Source organism: Prinia subflava, chromosome 3 (genome assembly GCF_021018805.1).
Source record: "Prinia subflava isolate CZ2003 ecotype Zambia chromosome 3, Cam_Psub_1.2, whole genome shotgun sequence".
NCBI lineage: Eukaryota > Metazoa > Chordata > Aves > Passeriformes > Cisticolidae > Prinia > Prinia subflava.
Genome location: NC_086249.1, coordinates 76,686,191 through 76,701,340, shown reverse-complemented (window position 1 = coordinate 76,701,340; position 15,150 = coordinate 76,686,191). Strand labels below are relative to the sequence as shown.

The following is a 15,150-nucleotide window of genomic DNA, read 5'->3' as shown; positions in this document are numbered from 1 at the left end:
CCTCGGTGTGAGAGACACAGAGAGACAGAGCCACACAAACACGGCCCCAGCGGTGCCCAGGGGAGTGGAGCTTTGCCCACAGCATGAGCACTGAGACAGTGGGGACCGTGCGGAGGCTGGGGGAGTCTGAGCCGTGTGAGCGATTCGTGTCCAGAGATGGACGTGGAATCAAGAGCTCTGAAGGTTCCATTAGTTTCTAGGTTGGGTCTTTTGGAGCCCCTTTGGTTCCTGTTTAGGAAAACCAGCACATCAATGCTCAGGTATTGCTGATACTCAAGCAGGCATTTTACCAGTCAGGTTTCAGGTACAGCCCTGGTTTTGGAACTGTGTTCAGACAGATGTAAAATTGGCATCTTTAAAAGGACTCAGCATTAATTGTCAGGTTATTTTAAATCCCACAACAGGAGCCTGCCAAAGGAGCAGGAGTTTCCTGGAGTTTTTTACCTGTGGAAGAACACCCTTACGCATTTGAGGAAACAAAGAAGAATGCACTGACCACACTCTTTGACATCTGTGTTCGTAAGAACTTTTTATTAGTGTAGTTTTCATGATTGCATAGTTTGCAAAAAAAATTTTAACAATTAAATGCAGTCTCTTCCCTCTGATCATTCTGTTCACCCACAGATGGGGAGTTGCACTACACACCATAGTGAAAGGTCCTTTTCAATGGCAAGTTTGAAGTCTAACAAAAAAAAAATCCAGAAAATTAAATTCTATTTGCAAAGGAGGTGAGTTATTAGATGTTTCTTTGTAATGGAGTCCACATAGTCTCAATCATAACATTCAGATCTTTCCAACAAAAAGAGTAATCCAAGTGACAGAAGGAAATCTGATCAAACTGTGTTGCGTGTTAAACTCCTGTAAGTATCTTAAATGCTAAAGATCTCAGCTGCATAAAGGATCGTCGAGTTGGTTTCAGCTTGTGCTTTGAAGACTGTTCTGCTCCCATCAGCGTGAGCTGTGAGTTACCCAGAGACAGGCTCAGTGAGAACACTGAGCTGTCACCGCAGGCAGGGAGCAGAGGGGAAGGCGGTAGGAAAACGCCGGGATTGCAGATGGACTCGTGGTCATCACAGACACACGCTGGAGCCAGTTCAGTCCCACTCTGGCAGGTGCCTCAGCAGCTGGGATGCAGCATCCCCGGTCCCAGCTGTGTGCAGCGCTCACAGCCCGAGCAGCAGCTGGAGAAGAGATGCCAGCTCTGGCGTCCTCCGGGAGCTGGGCCGTGCTCAACACCTGCCTGCCCCTCCCGTGCCTCGGGAGCGCTGCCATCGCCACCGTGAGCACACAGGACGTGCGTTCAGAGGAGGAAACGCCTTTCCTGGAACAGCCTCCACAGTCTTGCCAAGCAGAGGGAGACAAGAGGGCCCTGCCTGGCCTTTCCACATTTGCCACAGCCCAGGAGTGAAACTCTGATTACTGAAGCAAACTGTAAAACAAATGGGCTGCTATGTCCATCTCCTTTATTTGTGGCTCTGCATTATAATGATTACAGGGTGACTTCCATGAACTGTACAAGCAGTAAAAGGTGGGCAGCTATGCTTTACAACATTGGTTCACACAAAGCAAATACAGAGATATCCAACTGCCTAATTTTCTATTTAAAAAAGAACTCTATAGGCACAAAGCAGAAGAATGTTGGAAAAGAAAGTCAAAGAAAGAGGTATGCATAAATAAAGAAGTATTTCTTACATCAAAAATGTCCCAAGAATCAAAGTCTGCAGAAGCTTGGTTAATCAAATACTGCAGTACTGCTCTCATCAGTATAAAAGTGAAAGAGCTTTAGTTCTGTAATAAAAATTCAATTTTATTTTGGAGAGAAGGAGGGAAAAAGGGTGGAAGAAAGGTGTAAGAGAGGGAAGGGCAAACTTTAAAACAGCAGCCAGTAGTAGGAAGGGTAGTAGGAGAGGTGAACAGGCACATTGGAACCATGGGAACATGTAAATTGACCACTGTCAAACCAGTGTAAATTTCTTGGTTTCTCATGGAAAACATTTTATCCACATATTTTCCTCCCAAACATATATCCAACACTGTCTTCAATATAGGACTTTGTTGGTAACTTTTTTAGAACAGGAAGAGTGCATTTATTCCTGCCTCCCCATTGCTGTGAAAGTTATCTAGATGATTTCAAACACTTTCTTCAGTTCTACTATAAGCTGCCAGTCAGACTTCTGCATCTCATCCCTGAACCAGTCCTTCAGAGCATCGATGGACTGACGGCTGATCTGTAACACACGAGACAAACCCGTCAGAAACAGGAATTAAAGGCGGCTTTCAGCACATTGGAAACCGTTGTTGTGAAGAAAGGGCAGTTGGCACACCAGCTAAACTCATTCCAAGCCCCTGTTTGCTGATCAGCTGTATGACCCATCTTACTGTTTCCCTTCATTCAACCATCCCACATCGTCTGCAGTGAGGCAAGAACTGGAGAGGCCTCCTGCTTCCACCAGGCTCCTTCAGGAGCAGCAGCACCCCCCGTCCCCACCCCAGGCCCTACTCGCCCATGTGCCCCTGGCCCGTGTGTGGCAGGAGGTGTCCTATGACATGGCCACTAAAGCAGTTGGGAAGGTGGAGAGCTGTGGCTCTACTTCCAACAGCAAAAGATGGAGCAAGGGATCATCTCCCCCTTCAAGCCCAGTGCCCTGCAGTCAGAGCAACTGGAGGATTGCTATTTATTGTGAAATTTCAAGCACAGGCTTGGTGCCCTAGGGGACTGCTGAGCCCTGTGTACAATGAGCTGGCAAATAGTGAGTGTGGCATTTTTCCCTCTCAGGTCTTTGCAGCCACAGCACCTCCTTCCTTTGGGCCTCTGCAGGGGCACCACTACAGACCTCAAACCACAGCTGCAGAGACCTCACCTGCACAATGCCCCACAAGCACCCTCCCGAGTGTCAGTCTGTGACACAAGGCTTCTCCCCTGTTTTTGAGGCGTCATGCTACATTTCTGTTTGAAGCAGGCTGCCACTCTGGCCTAAGCCCTCTCCACAAATGCAGATTGCTCTTACCTTGCTGACCAGGATATCTGTTGCTTCAAAATGTCGTCCGTACATTTTAGGTGATTCCCCAGGAATGGGTTCTATTTTAACACACACTTCTTGGCCTTTCTTTGCAACATCCACTGGTTTGTGGTTTATTTCAATACTTGTAACTATTCCAATTTCAACAAACTGCAATACAATGAAGCAGCTGTAACACATGCACCAAGCCTCTGTGGAACATCCCTTTCTCTACACTCCTGTTTGTAGGCACAGACTTGCTGCAGGAAGTGCAGCACTGGCCAAGCTCCCGCCTCAGGACAGGCAAGCAAAATGTGCAGCACAGCAAGTGCTCTGTCCTGGAAAGGGCAGGGACACCCACCTCCCACAGCTCATCTGCCAGATCAACTGGTTATCCCTTAACATGTCAAGAGTTGTTCTCCCCTTTTTTAGCTACCAGGCATGACGATTGTGCCTGATACTCAATAGCACAGCACAGAACTGGCAGCTGCCCTCCAGCCACCCTTCCTGTGCCCCGCTCCAGGGCTCAGCTCTTCTGGCAGAGAGCAGTGAGGTATTTGAGCACCAGAAGAAAGATTTGATCTGCAAGTCTGACCCTCATCTCCTACCAGCAATCTGTCCCCTGAGAAAAGGCATGCAAGCACTCCAGGTGCATCATCCCAGGAACTACCAGCTGGATCAAAGATGCTGTGGGAAGAGGCCCTTACTTACATTTTTGCTAGGCACACACATGGGAGTCCCCTGCTTCACCTGGCCGGCCTCCACCACGACACCCATCACTATTGGGTCACGAGAGTTGAAAATGAACTGAGGGAGTATTTTCAACTTGCATGGAAACACTGCTATGTGCCTGGAAGACAACAAGAAAAGACACTTTGAAAGAGACAGTGGAACAGTGGATGTAACATTAACAGCTCTGCCTTCTCCAACACTTCTTCAGCATTCATTCTAGGAGAGTTACTTGGAGAAAAAATCAAGCAGGAAAAAACCTCTTTTCCATCTTGCTAATTCTAGTCCTTACCTAATCTTCAAGAACTACAGGAGCAATAATCATGCATGCCTGGCATGGATTTTAATTTGACAGGCTTGAGCGCTCAACTTAGACCAAGACCAAAGGAGCAGTAATTCTACCATGTAATTACAGCCTCACAAGAACACAGGAATAGAAATATTGCTGCCTGAACTCCAGAATTTCAAGATTTTTTTTTTTTGCCAAGTGAACAAATACATTTAAAAGCTGAGCTAAACAAACTCAAGTTGGGATCAATATGGAATGAAATGCATTTTCATTTATTTTGACTGTCCTTATTCTACTGAAGACTACCCAACAACACATGATTCCAAAAACTAATTTTGGGTCCCTATAAATCCTTAAATGATTACATATTCATGTTACTGCAGTCAGAATTAAGCCATCTACACTTGAATCACATGTATATGAAACAACAGAATCCAAATCTTTTTAGTTTTGTTTTTTTAACTCTGCAAGACAAACCCATCTGTCATAATCTAGGAAGAGAAGCCAAGCATAGAAAGCAAACCTTAACGAAAACACTCCATATTACACAACAGTTGTAGCTGAATCTCGCATCTGCTGCACAGCTTTCACAGCTCTCACCCTACTAGGCCTAATCCAGATCAAACAAGTAGACTGGAGCACTGAATTCTCACAAACTATCAATTTATTGTCCTACCATTGTTCTCCTCTCCTCCCTTTCCATCAGAGCTGCTTGCTAAGTAGTAAGGAAACAAGTAGTAGAATACAGCTTCATTTATACTGAAATAGGAGAGACACTTCTTAGGGAAGCATCCAGAATACAACCGCTTGTCCTTACTTGAATTCCTCTTGTTTCTGTTTTTTGTAGTCTTGTCTGTACTTTGTGAAGGCATCAAACAAGTGATAAATTATTTCAGCACTGAAAATGCGAACTCCTAGGCTGTCGGCCATCTCCTGCGCGTCGCGCTCGATCCTCACGTCAAATGCCAGGATGACGGCGAACCTGCGGGAGCAGCGGCACAACAGTTCACAGCAGACCGCAGCCTCGGCCCGGCCGCGGCACCGCAGCGCGCTGAGCAGGGCAGCAGAGGCACTTACTGTGGGTCGTGCTCCAGCATCACTGATGCCTTCATCACATCTTTCTTATGGACAGGACCTATATTAATTCCTGAATACTGGTGAAGAAAGCCACAAAAATCAAGTCATTAATCTTTTTGAGTCAAAAGGAAACATTTACTGACTAAACACAGAATCAATGGCATCAGATAAAGCACAGTGGTACTTACTGGCACTTCTGATGTTTTAAGAAATTCAAGTAATGCCTCTAAAGAGCCTAAAGTAGAAGCCTGGACATAAACACCTTTCTCTTCCAACTTGATTGCATTCAGTGTTTGCTTAAGTTCATGTATTAGTTCATCCTTTAGAAAAAAAAAACAAAACAGGAGAGAATAAAGCAAGTTTTAGTTCTCTTGCTATTTATGCCTCACGGTACAAAATCCTTCAGTTCACGAGCTGCCAAAAAGATGCAACAGCCATAGTGATAGGTCCCAAGTAACAGAGCTGCAGTGTAAACCACAGACAGCCTGAGAGACACTGACTGTTTCTGGCATTAGAAAAGCCTAAACCGAACTAGACCTGAGGATTTTTCAGGAAGATGATCATATAAAACTGAGCAGATGCCCACCTTCAGAGCTGGTAATATTTCTCTGCAGACTACACATCACTTTCCCCAGCACTACACTTTCCACATCACTTTCTGCTGGCAAGGCTGAGCAAACACATGGCCTACATTGTGGTAATGCCTTTGGCTGCCTGAGGATCAGTGACAAGAGCTGACACCTAAAACCATGAGCTGGAAGAGATCCTGAACACTCTTTAGGCCTGGGTACAAAACAGGATGCAAGAGCAGCAAAGCCAATTTATTGCTTTTTGAGAAGTCAAAAACCCACATTTTTTAGAGCCTATGCCTTCTAACCTCAACCACTTAAGTCTCTTCCTCTGGCAGATGAATGGGTTTTGCCACTGACTTCTAGCCACCGTGTCTACTAGCAGCAGCACACTAAATACTTACCTGGACCCAGCAACAAGGTCTGTGTTTGGACATCCCAAAAGTTTACCCTCCCTTCAAAGGCATAAATAAGCAGACAGAAGACTAAAGGAAGACTGTAAATTTAAAAGTAAATTAGCAACGTCTGAGTTTCCTTTCTAAACTAACTTCCTGCCTTTGGAGAACATGGAGCAGTTTTGCATTTAGGATAGCTACATCCTTCCTTCTACCATTTTTAACGTGTAAGTCACAGAAGAAATTTATTGCAAAAGTCTTAAATTAGCTTTACAATTAGAAGAGTTTGCAGAACTCCACTAGTACACGTGTACCTAACATAATTTGAATAGAATATATCCATAAATTACTACAAATACCAAATCAGTAACTAACAGACTCAAACTATGCCATGATACTTGTTTCCAAACCTTATTCTAGCAGCAGAGACACCCCAGCAAAATAACAGGGACAAAACCAATGGTCAAGATACTAAAAACATCACACCACCAAGCTTCACATGAGCAGAAGGCTAAAAAATGTTACTGGAACAGTTTTTTGAACAACCAAAAAGCCCAGTTATTTGCAAACTGAGCTCTCAATATTTGAGTTTCATCACCAGAGAGCTCAAGACACCCTCAGTGTGTTGTACTTCAACATCAGCCACCTCACCTTGAGGACTGGGACTTCATCCTCTTTATGAGCTACGAGCAATGGCAAACCAGCCAAGGTTTTTTCCAAATCTTTCCCAAGAATCTTCACGCCTTGAGCAGCAACAACCTCTTTGTGCTTTTCATACTGGTTCTGAAAAAGAGAATATACACACTAGCAAGGAGTTCTGTGCTGGTGCACAGCAACACAACCCAGTGCTGAGCAGCTGAAGAACACGGCAGGGAGCAGTGAAGTGCAGCAGCTCCCAGCTTTCATCAGTGATTGTCTCTGCTCTGTATTTGCACATCTCAGTCCTCCTGCTCCTCTCCCTTCAGATGGCCCCTGCAGCCCTGCCGAGGTGGGCAGGGCAGGGGGAAATCTTCTGAAAGCAGAGAAGCATGCCAAGAAGGAACATACACTAGAAAAGGGCAAGCAGCACTAGGCAGCTGCTCACTAGTAAAACCCCACAAATTTAGCCCCATAGGCAAGTGATGGGAAGATGCCAACAGCTTAATAAAAACAGTAAAGCTTGGCTGACACACAGCCCAGCCTCTGTGCAGGAAGGGCTGTCTCACTGGAGGCCATCCAGCCTTCTCACGTGCATAATTCCATGTTCAGTTTCCCAGGTTCTCTCCCCATCCAGGAGAACCTCAAAAATCTCACACTGAGGACATGGCTCTAAGACATAACAAAAAGATATTTCTGAAGATCTCTAAATTGATGTTGGAAGGATTTTCTGGGGTTTTTTTTTAAAAAACCCTTTTCTTAAAACTACAAGGCAGCTTCCTTCTTCAATAAGCACTTTGTTCCTGCAAATCTCTATCCTTTAGCCCTCCACCCCAAAAATTTGGGTCTTATTTCAAGGATGACAATTCCACATGAACAAGCTGAATCAAAATGCATCCTCACTGCCTGCCTCAAAAAAGCCCAACAGTTACTCTAGGTCCACTTCTGCAGCTCAAGGTTCCCAAACCTGAAAGGCCTGTCCTATTACAATCATCTAGGTTATCCATACTGTTCTCTTTGCCTTAAAAAAAGTCTGTGCAGACATTTATTCCTTCCCTAATTTTAAACAGGAAACATCAAAGCAGCTCTTTTCATCATCTTTGAATTGAGTGCATTAATCTTAATATCTATTAATTTATTTACAGCCTTTTGATTCTGTGTCTCCTCCTCATTTCACAGAAAGCCATGCAGGAAGGATCTCAAATTCAGGGCCACTCCTCAGGCTAATAAGACTAGGGCAGCAAAACCTACAACAATTCTTTGAAAAGGCCAAGAGGCTGCAGATTCTGCAGAAATCCTGGTCACTGCCACTCACCAAACAGCCGTAGAAACTCACACATTCAGTTTTCTCAAATGTAAGTGTGTATAGTTTTTGTTTCTACTCATATTATAACTTTAACTCAGAAGTCGCTGTTCCACTACACTCCAGTTTCCATTTAATAAGGGTATCTCCCTCTCACATAATGAACGATCCCTTGAATGAATCCCTTATTAAACGATCCCTTCCCATGAATCCCTTATTAAAGCACACATATCCTAATCCCCACTGCAAGGTAATTGCTTGATCTTTCTCTTTCCGCTGCTGTGACAACACACACCCAAAACAAACATACATTTTCACAAAAGACACCAGATGTCCCCTGCATTCCCCTTGAAACCCCCTTCAGATACCATGAATACAACCACGTTCTACTAAATTCTCTTTTTACAAAGCTTGATTTATTTTTTTCCTGGTTCTAAACGTCAGTACCTTAACTCGTAGCTCTTTCATAGGAGGAGGCAGCAGCAGACCTCTAATCTGAGTTACGATAGGCCCTTCTACCCCAGGAACAATAATGGTGTCTCCTTCTCTCAGACGTCCATTAATCAGAATAACATCTATGGTAGTGCCCATGCCTGGCAGTGCTTTAACCTGAATGAAAGGGGGAAAAAGTTACTTCCTATTTAAGCACTTAAAATACTCCTTTCTTACCAGAATGAAGGGTGCAGGGAAGGGAGAAACTTCTATACAAATTTCAAGAAAGAGTTGCTGTATTACCTCCATGACTTGAGCTCTCAGCTCCTGACACTCAGCCAGTCTCTTGGTCAGCATGGTTTGTGTGAGCTCAACGAGAAGAGCTATCAGACTTCCCATGCCATCTCCTGTGTGAGCAGAGGTAGGTACAAGAGAAACAAAAGTGCGGGGATCCTTATTCTCATAAAACAAGGCCGCGTTCAAACCCTGGAACAGGATTAACAGTTACACAGGGAAAAGCACGTACACACATCAGCACTGACAGTAACATTCAACTCCAGGCAAATACCACTGCAGTTTTTAAATCCCAGTTTAAAAAGCCAACACCGTTACTGACAGCATGCAGTGGAACACGAAGCCTCGATCCACACTTGGAAGCAGTATGGGATAATTCTACACAGCTAATTATCCCATCTAGCTTCCAGACAGCATGGTATGGCACCAACAGAAGAAGTTCCCAGAACTGATGTGATTCATACCCTGCCAGCATCCAAGAGAAAAAAGAGACAGACGGGATTCTCTCAGGCTGTTCCCAAAGAGAAAGAACAGTGACAGAAAACTTCGTCTGGTATTCATGACTCCACTGACCAGGCACAGCAATTAACCATTTTTCTCCAAACCAGCAGTAAAGATGCAGCAGTTAAAATTATGCAAAATGTAAACAACGAAGTTTGGTTGATGAGAGGTTAACAACAATGTGTCAGAGGAGATGCAACAGTTTTCTTGATATTCCAAGTTCTTTTGAGGAAAGGGGAAAAAACAACACAAAAGCCACCTACTAACCCAAAACAAACCACACCACTCACCCATCCCTATATCATCTACTATATCACTTTTAAGCAAAGAACCTTGAATAGTCCAACCCACCTGTTTTGCAAATTCCACTATGATAGCTTTTGCACGTTCTTCAAATTCATCTTTGGTATTTTTTTTCTGCTTCTTTAAGGTGACAGCTACATCTGTATCTGGACTTTTCTTCCAGTCATATAACCTATCAATCTTGAAAATACAGCAGTATGTCATCTTATGCAGCTTACTAAAGGGTGTCTTTATGCTTATGCCTCATCACCACTGAGAAACACTTTATCAACCAACTTAGCTAGCCATCTATCTGCTCCAGTAATCAAATCAAAGCATTTTTATTTGCTTTAGCTGCTATAATTAGCTCTATTCAGGCAGTATTACAGGATAGTAATATTACTTCAGATTTTAAAAATTCAAGCTATAGTAATCTCTTTCATATGGAAAAAGTTTATATGCATAAATTACAGCAAGGTTAAAATAAAACATTCAGAAGAGACTTGTTTATAGATTCACATACACAGAAAAAAACCCCAAACCCACGGAAGTGTTTGTGGTTTTTCCTGAAAAGAGACTACACCAGTTTTACTAAGAACTTTTAAAATTTACTGGTAAATACAGATCCTTTCCCATGCTGCTACAAAGAAGGGAGCAGAGTGGGGTTGTTCAAAAGATACAACTATAGTTCAGAAACACTTCCTCAAGACAGCTGCCAAAGCAGGACAGACTTAGCCCAAAAAGCTATTCACTGTACAAATCCAAACTATGTCTTAAGGAAATGGATTATAACCTGGTCAAATAATACAACTGTAACTTAAAATGCAAGAGCTCTTAGCTATTTGATTTCAGGCTCACCATAGGCCTTTAATGGCCCTGAATGACAGCTGGGCCTTTGGGTCTGACCAAGACAGAATTCTCTACTGCTCTGCCAAAAGGCCTGGACACCTCTCTGTCAAAGAGGTTGTTTGAATTCTTTCAAAAAGCAGCTGGTTTGGCAATGAGATAATGGCCTCCTCAGTTCCAACCACCTTCCATCTTAATGCTCCTCTCATTTTTTGAAGTATATTGCAATTTTCACTCTGCACACGAACAGCCTTCTGACAGCTCTGTCAGCATGTCAGATGGCTTCCAAAGTCATTGGACATGAGTCATTTCCATATATATAATATAATCCAGAGTCATCACAAACAGCATAATTTCTCATGCACAGGATTTCTAAAAACAGGGCTGAAAATAACTGGCCAATTTTCCATCTAATATTGCAAAGCCCAGAATACTTCCCACCAGTGATCAACATTACTGCTCCATGGCCTAAAGTCAGCTTGTCTTCAAGTCAAACTGACCAGTATCAGTGGCTAAAATCAAACATGATTCATCAATATGAAGCTTGTGTTACAATTTTACCAGAAAATGCACACAAATCTATATAAGTAGGCATAAGGGAAAAAAAAATCCCACAACTGAAGTACAACTTCAGAAGTGTGAATCATATACAGAAGTTACATAAGGTAACAAAATTTACCAGTCAGGACTCAAAGAAGAACTGATTGTTCTGCAAAGCTCCTGTAGAGCCATTGTGCTATCAAGGACACAAAAAAATGCAACACACAGGACCCAGGAACCACTCCTTCAGATTTTATACAAAACAATTCCAGTTCAACGAAGGAAACAGACAACTGTCAAATGCCCACTGCACTATCAGAATGGAGAAATACACTACTAGGATAAAAATCTACCCTACCTTGTTGAGAGCTACTATAAAGGGGCATTTCTTTGATTTCAACAGATTTATTGATTCAATTGTCTGGGGTTCCAAGCCGTGCATGATGTCAACTACAAGTATAGCAATATCACAAAGTGAGCTTCCTCTGTTTCTTAGATTGCTGTGACATTAAAAGACAAAAAAAAAAAAAAATCAGTCATTTAGCAACAGAACCTTTATAAAAACACCTAGTACAAGTCAAACTTACAATGACAAACAAAAAGCTAAAGCTCATCCCCTCAAAAATGTAAACCATTCAAATGACACTTTGTAATTTTCATTTAACAATATACATTAAAGAATGTGTAAGCAAAACTAAGAAACTATCATTCTCCTGAAAGTTTTCATATTATTATATTTTACAACGTAAGATATGTTCTGATCATTTTCTGATCAACAACTGGGATGGTTAAAGTGAAATGCAGGAGTGTAAAATCTGAACAAGGCTTTTTTATATACTGCATAAACATATATTATCACAATTTTATATAATACAGTGTAAAGAGACTATCACATCTTTGTTACCAAACAAAACCTGGCTGGAAGATGGAGAGCTCTAAGAGGTACCATGCCAAGGCACTGATCTGAACATGTGCCCCACAACACATTTCAACGCTTACAAAGGCTTTTACTGAAAAATGTCACATCCAAGTCTTAATCCCTCTGTTTCAAGATCTCACCCAAGATCTCATCTCAGTGAGTTCAGTTATGCATGTCATGTTTTACCCTTAAAGGCTGATTTAGTGGCTTGCCTGCATGCCACTGGTGTTCCTAGAATGCATTTGATCTCTGCTAAGACTCAGATGACTTGTGTAATTAGTAACTTCCAGTCTTACAAACTCAGTTACCTTAACTGGGACACTATGGATGAGAGACTAGGACAAAAGTTTTAATTTTTCATAGCAGAGTACTTAGGTCACCTGCAATCCTCACCTTTTTTCCTCCAGCTAGCTTCCTGCTTCCATCTTTCCTCTTACACTAACTATTTATTTACATGCTTTTTCAGATATTCATGGCTCAATTGGCACGAAGACAGAAAATTAACCAGCTATAAAAGGCCAGCAATTAACCAGATATAAAAAGCACCTGCAAATGAAGCAAATCCACTTAATTCCTCTACTTTAAGTTGGTTTTGTTGGACTTTTCTTTAAGTAAGAACTAAAACAATGAATTAAGCAGACACCTCACACTTTGCTAAAAACATCTCCAGATGCTTTTGCCATCAGTTCTGAGAAGTACAACATGGTGAGAAAACATTACCTGAAAGACTCATGTCCTGGAGTGTCGATTATCAACATGCCTGGAATTTTTATGTTCTCTCTGTCAAACTAACATTTCAAAATATTAGCCATCTTGTAGAGATTACACAAGTAGAAAAAAAGAACAAAATAAGAGCTGTCAACATAACTGACAGTCTGCACTTCAAAAATCCAGATACATATTTTAAGGCCAGCACCCTCTATAAACAAAATCAGTCAACAGCCATTTCAACATTAAAAAAATGATGCAGCAGATTCCTCCAGGTATCAACTGGCCACAAGCTAAGCTAAAATGTGTAAGACAAGGCAGCCTACAGAAGAAAAAACATTTCAGGGTAGTGAGATGCACCAGCCTTGTCTTGATGATTTTCTCCTCTCCCCTGAGTTTACATGTTTACTAAGTTGAGTAAAATCTTGGAAAAAGCCATTACTACACCAAGGCTTTTCAGCCAGCTGCCTTCTGCAAGCAAAATAGGATATAGTATCCAAAACAAATGATACAGAACAGTTACTATTTCTGTAACACAATCTAACTCATCAGCCAGGAATTGGGCAAATTTCAGCACATACAGCAAAAGGTAAGTTTTTAATACAAAAATACACTCAAGAGGTTTCAAGAGTCTCAATTTACAGTCAAAATACTGACAAATAACCAGTCTGTGTACAGATGTGCACTGTCCAGAACAGAGCAAACAATATTTGCATATTTTTCTCAAGAAAAAGCAATGCATTAACTGAAATCAAATGTATGAAAAATGAGACAGACTCCCCTTTGCAGGGGGAATGATAGGGATTAAAAACAATCGACCCCAAAATTAGAGAGTGGGGAAAGTTCATCTGTCCATGTCAGGAAATCTCACAAGGCCTTTATTAGTCTACATTTGACAATTTTTAAGATGCAGTTGCTGAAGTGTTGTAACTTACATTTTTCACCATCTTAGTTTGTTCATTAATAGCTTCAAGAGGAACATTAGTTGCACCAATCTGCTGAGTGATACCACCAGCTTCACTGTCCTGCACGTGAGTGTGGCGGAGCTAAAGACAAAAAAAAGACCAGAAATACTCACATATAAGAGACTAAAGTGATGTGGGAGCACACTCTAATTCTTTCTGTCTTCAACCAAAAAAATAAATGCATAAACAAGAGGCACAGGCAATGCTTTCACAGTCCCCACCTTACCTTATCTAAAATTTTGGTCTTGCCTGTGTCTACATGCCCCAGGACACAGATAACTGGTGCTCTGAGCTTTTCAGTGTTCATATTTTTGCTGTTTTCAGCTCGTCGCTTCTGTGTAAAAGACAAATAAAAATTGGTGAGTACAAACCAAAAACCACAGCTCACCTTTTGACTTGATTACTTACATACAGACACAGAGCCAGCTGTGGGACTTACATTTTCAAGGCAATTTAAGGTCTGTCATCCCTCTTTTGGTAAATCAAACATTTTTGACTAACAATTATATTTTTGTTTGGTTGGTTCTTGTTACAGTCTAGTAGGCTACGTTGTTATATCTACTAACAGTAGCTTTGCTGATGGTGCATTCTGAACAAGCACCTCAGATGAGGAAATCACGAACATCAGCAGCCATGAAAGCACTGAACAGTTTAGATACATCTTTTAAAACTTGAAAATATTTATCTGTAAAGAATAAAAGCCTCTTTTTCCAGGAGGGATATAGAGGTGGAAGGGAACAACACTGAAGCTGCAATCCTTGTGGTCAAGTTACCTAAAAGCAAATACTTGATCTTCAAGCAAAACCAAGTATTCTTTTTTCTTAATTAACACAATTTCTCAACCTGCTTAAATATTAGCCTGACACAAGCACCATTTTGACAAATTTGACAAAATCAACAGAAAATTAATTTGTTTGTTATACAACACAAGAATCCAAGTGTATCTTAATACCTCAATTCTCCGTTTAGCTTTGTCATAAGCACGCTCCTCCTTTGTGCGGTCATCATCAGAGTCATACTCAGAATCAGAGCTGATTTCCTTGCTAGGCTTTTTTTCCATAGATTGTTTTCCAGCTTGGGAGTCTGGCTCTCTCTCATCTGAGGTCTTTTCATCCTCATCTTCACTGCCTTCACTGTCTTCAGATTCTTCACTCTCTTCTTCCTCTTCTTCCTCTTCATCTTCCTCCTCCTCTTCCTCATCCACTTCATTTTGTTCTTTGACTTCAATATGGACAGGTTTACTCTCTGCTAAAAAAAAGTAAAGTAAAAATTCTCTATGACCTTCACACTTCTGGAGGAGATGACACCAAAAAGAAAAAAAGACTACTAGAGAAGAATGAAGACTGAGAGTAGGTTCTATAATAAGTGCTTGTCAAGATCATTTTTCAAGTTCCAATGTAAAAAAACAAAAAAAAAAAAGGTGGTTCATGTTCAGATTTGCTGGCCTGTGTTTCAAATCCAGAAGCAAAGCAAGAAAGCAAGTTTGGGGTGGGGTGGAGAACGATGGTATCAGCACACTTATGTTTAACATTATTTGCAAACATTCAGACATTCTTTAAAGTCATGTGCACCTCATAAAGGAATAATGCACCAACACCTTTTTAATAAAGCCAAAATACTCCAAATCATTGCTATATGGATTCTGTACACTTCTGATCAGGAAGGC

At 41.7% G+C, this 15,150-nt stretch overlaps 1 protein-coding gene across 2 annotated transcripts in view; it reads right to left on the bottom strand.

The window, feature by feature from the left end:
• Positions 1-512: 512 nt before the first annotated feature.
• The window catches only part of EIF5B (eukaryotic translation initiation factor 5B), a 35,965-nt gene continuing 21,327 nt past the window's right edge, over positions 513-15,150 (bottom strand). Inside the window, exons 10-24 of one of the 2 annotated variants that reach the window (XM_063392575.1) lie at positions 14,437-14,732; positions 13,711-13,818; positions 13,455-13,565; positions 12,532-12,599; positions 11,251-11,392; positions 9,576-9,707; positions 8,733-8,915; positions 8,445-8,606; positions 6,710-6,841; positions 5,283-5,414; positions 5,095-5,171; positions 4,835-4,999; positions 3,711-3,849; positions 3,009-3,170; positions 513-2,228 (exon numbers count right to left, since the gene is read on the bottom strand). In XM_063392575.1, the coding sequence (XP_063248645.1) occupies positions 2,121-2,228; positions 3,009-3,170; positions 3,711-3,849; positions 4,835-4,999; positions 5,095-5,171; positions 5,283-5,414; positions 6,710-6,841; positions 8,445-8,606; positions 8,733-8,915; positions 9,576-9,707; positions 11,251-11,392; positions 12,532-12,599; positions 13,455-13,565; positions 13,711-13,818; positions 14,437-14,732 (2,117 nt within the window). In that variant the 3' untranslated portion in view covers positions 513-2,120. The remainder of the gene's footprint in view (positions 2,229-3,008; positions 3,171-3,710; positions 3,850-4,834; positions 5,000-5,094; positions 5,172-5,282; positions 5,415-6,709; positions 6,842-8,444; positions 8,607-8,732; positions 8,916-9,575; positions 9,708-11,250; positions 11,393-12,531; positions 12,600-13,454; positions 13,566-13,710; positions 13,819-14,436; positions 14,733-15,150) is intronic. The other variant, XM_063392576.1, reaches the window with a different exon arrangement.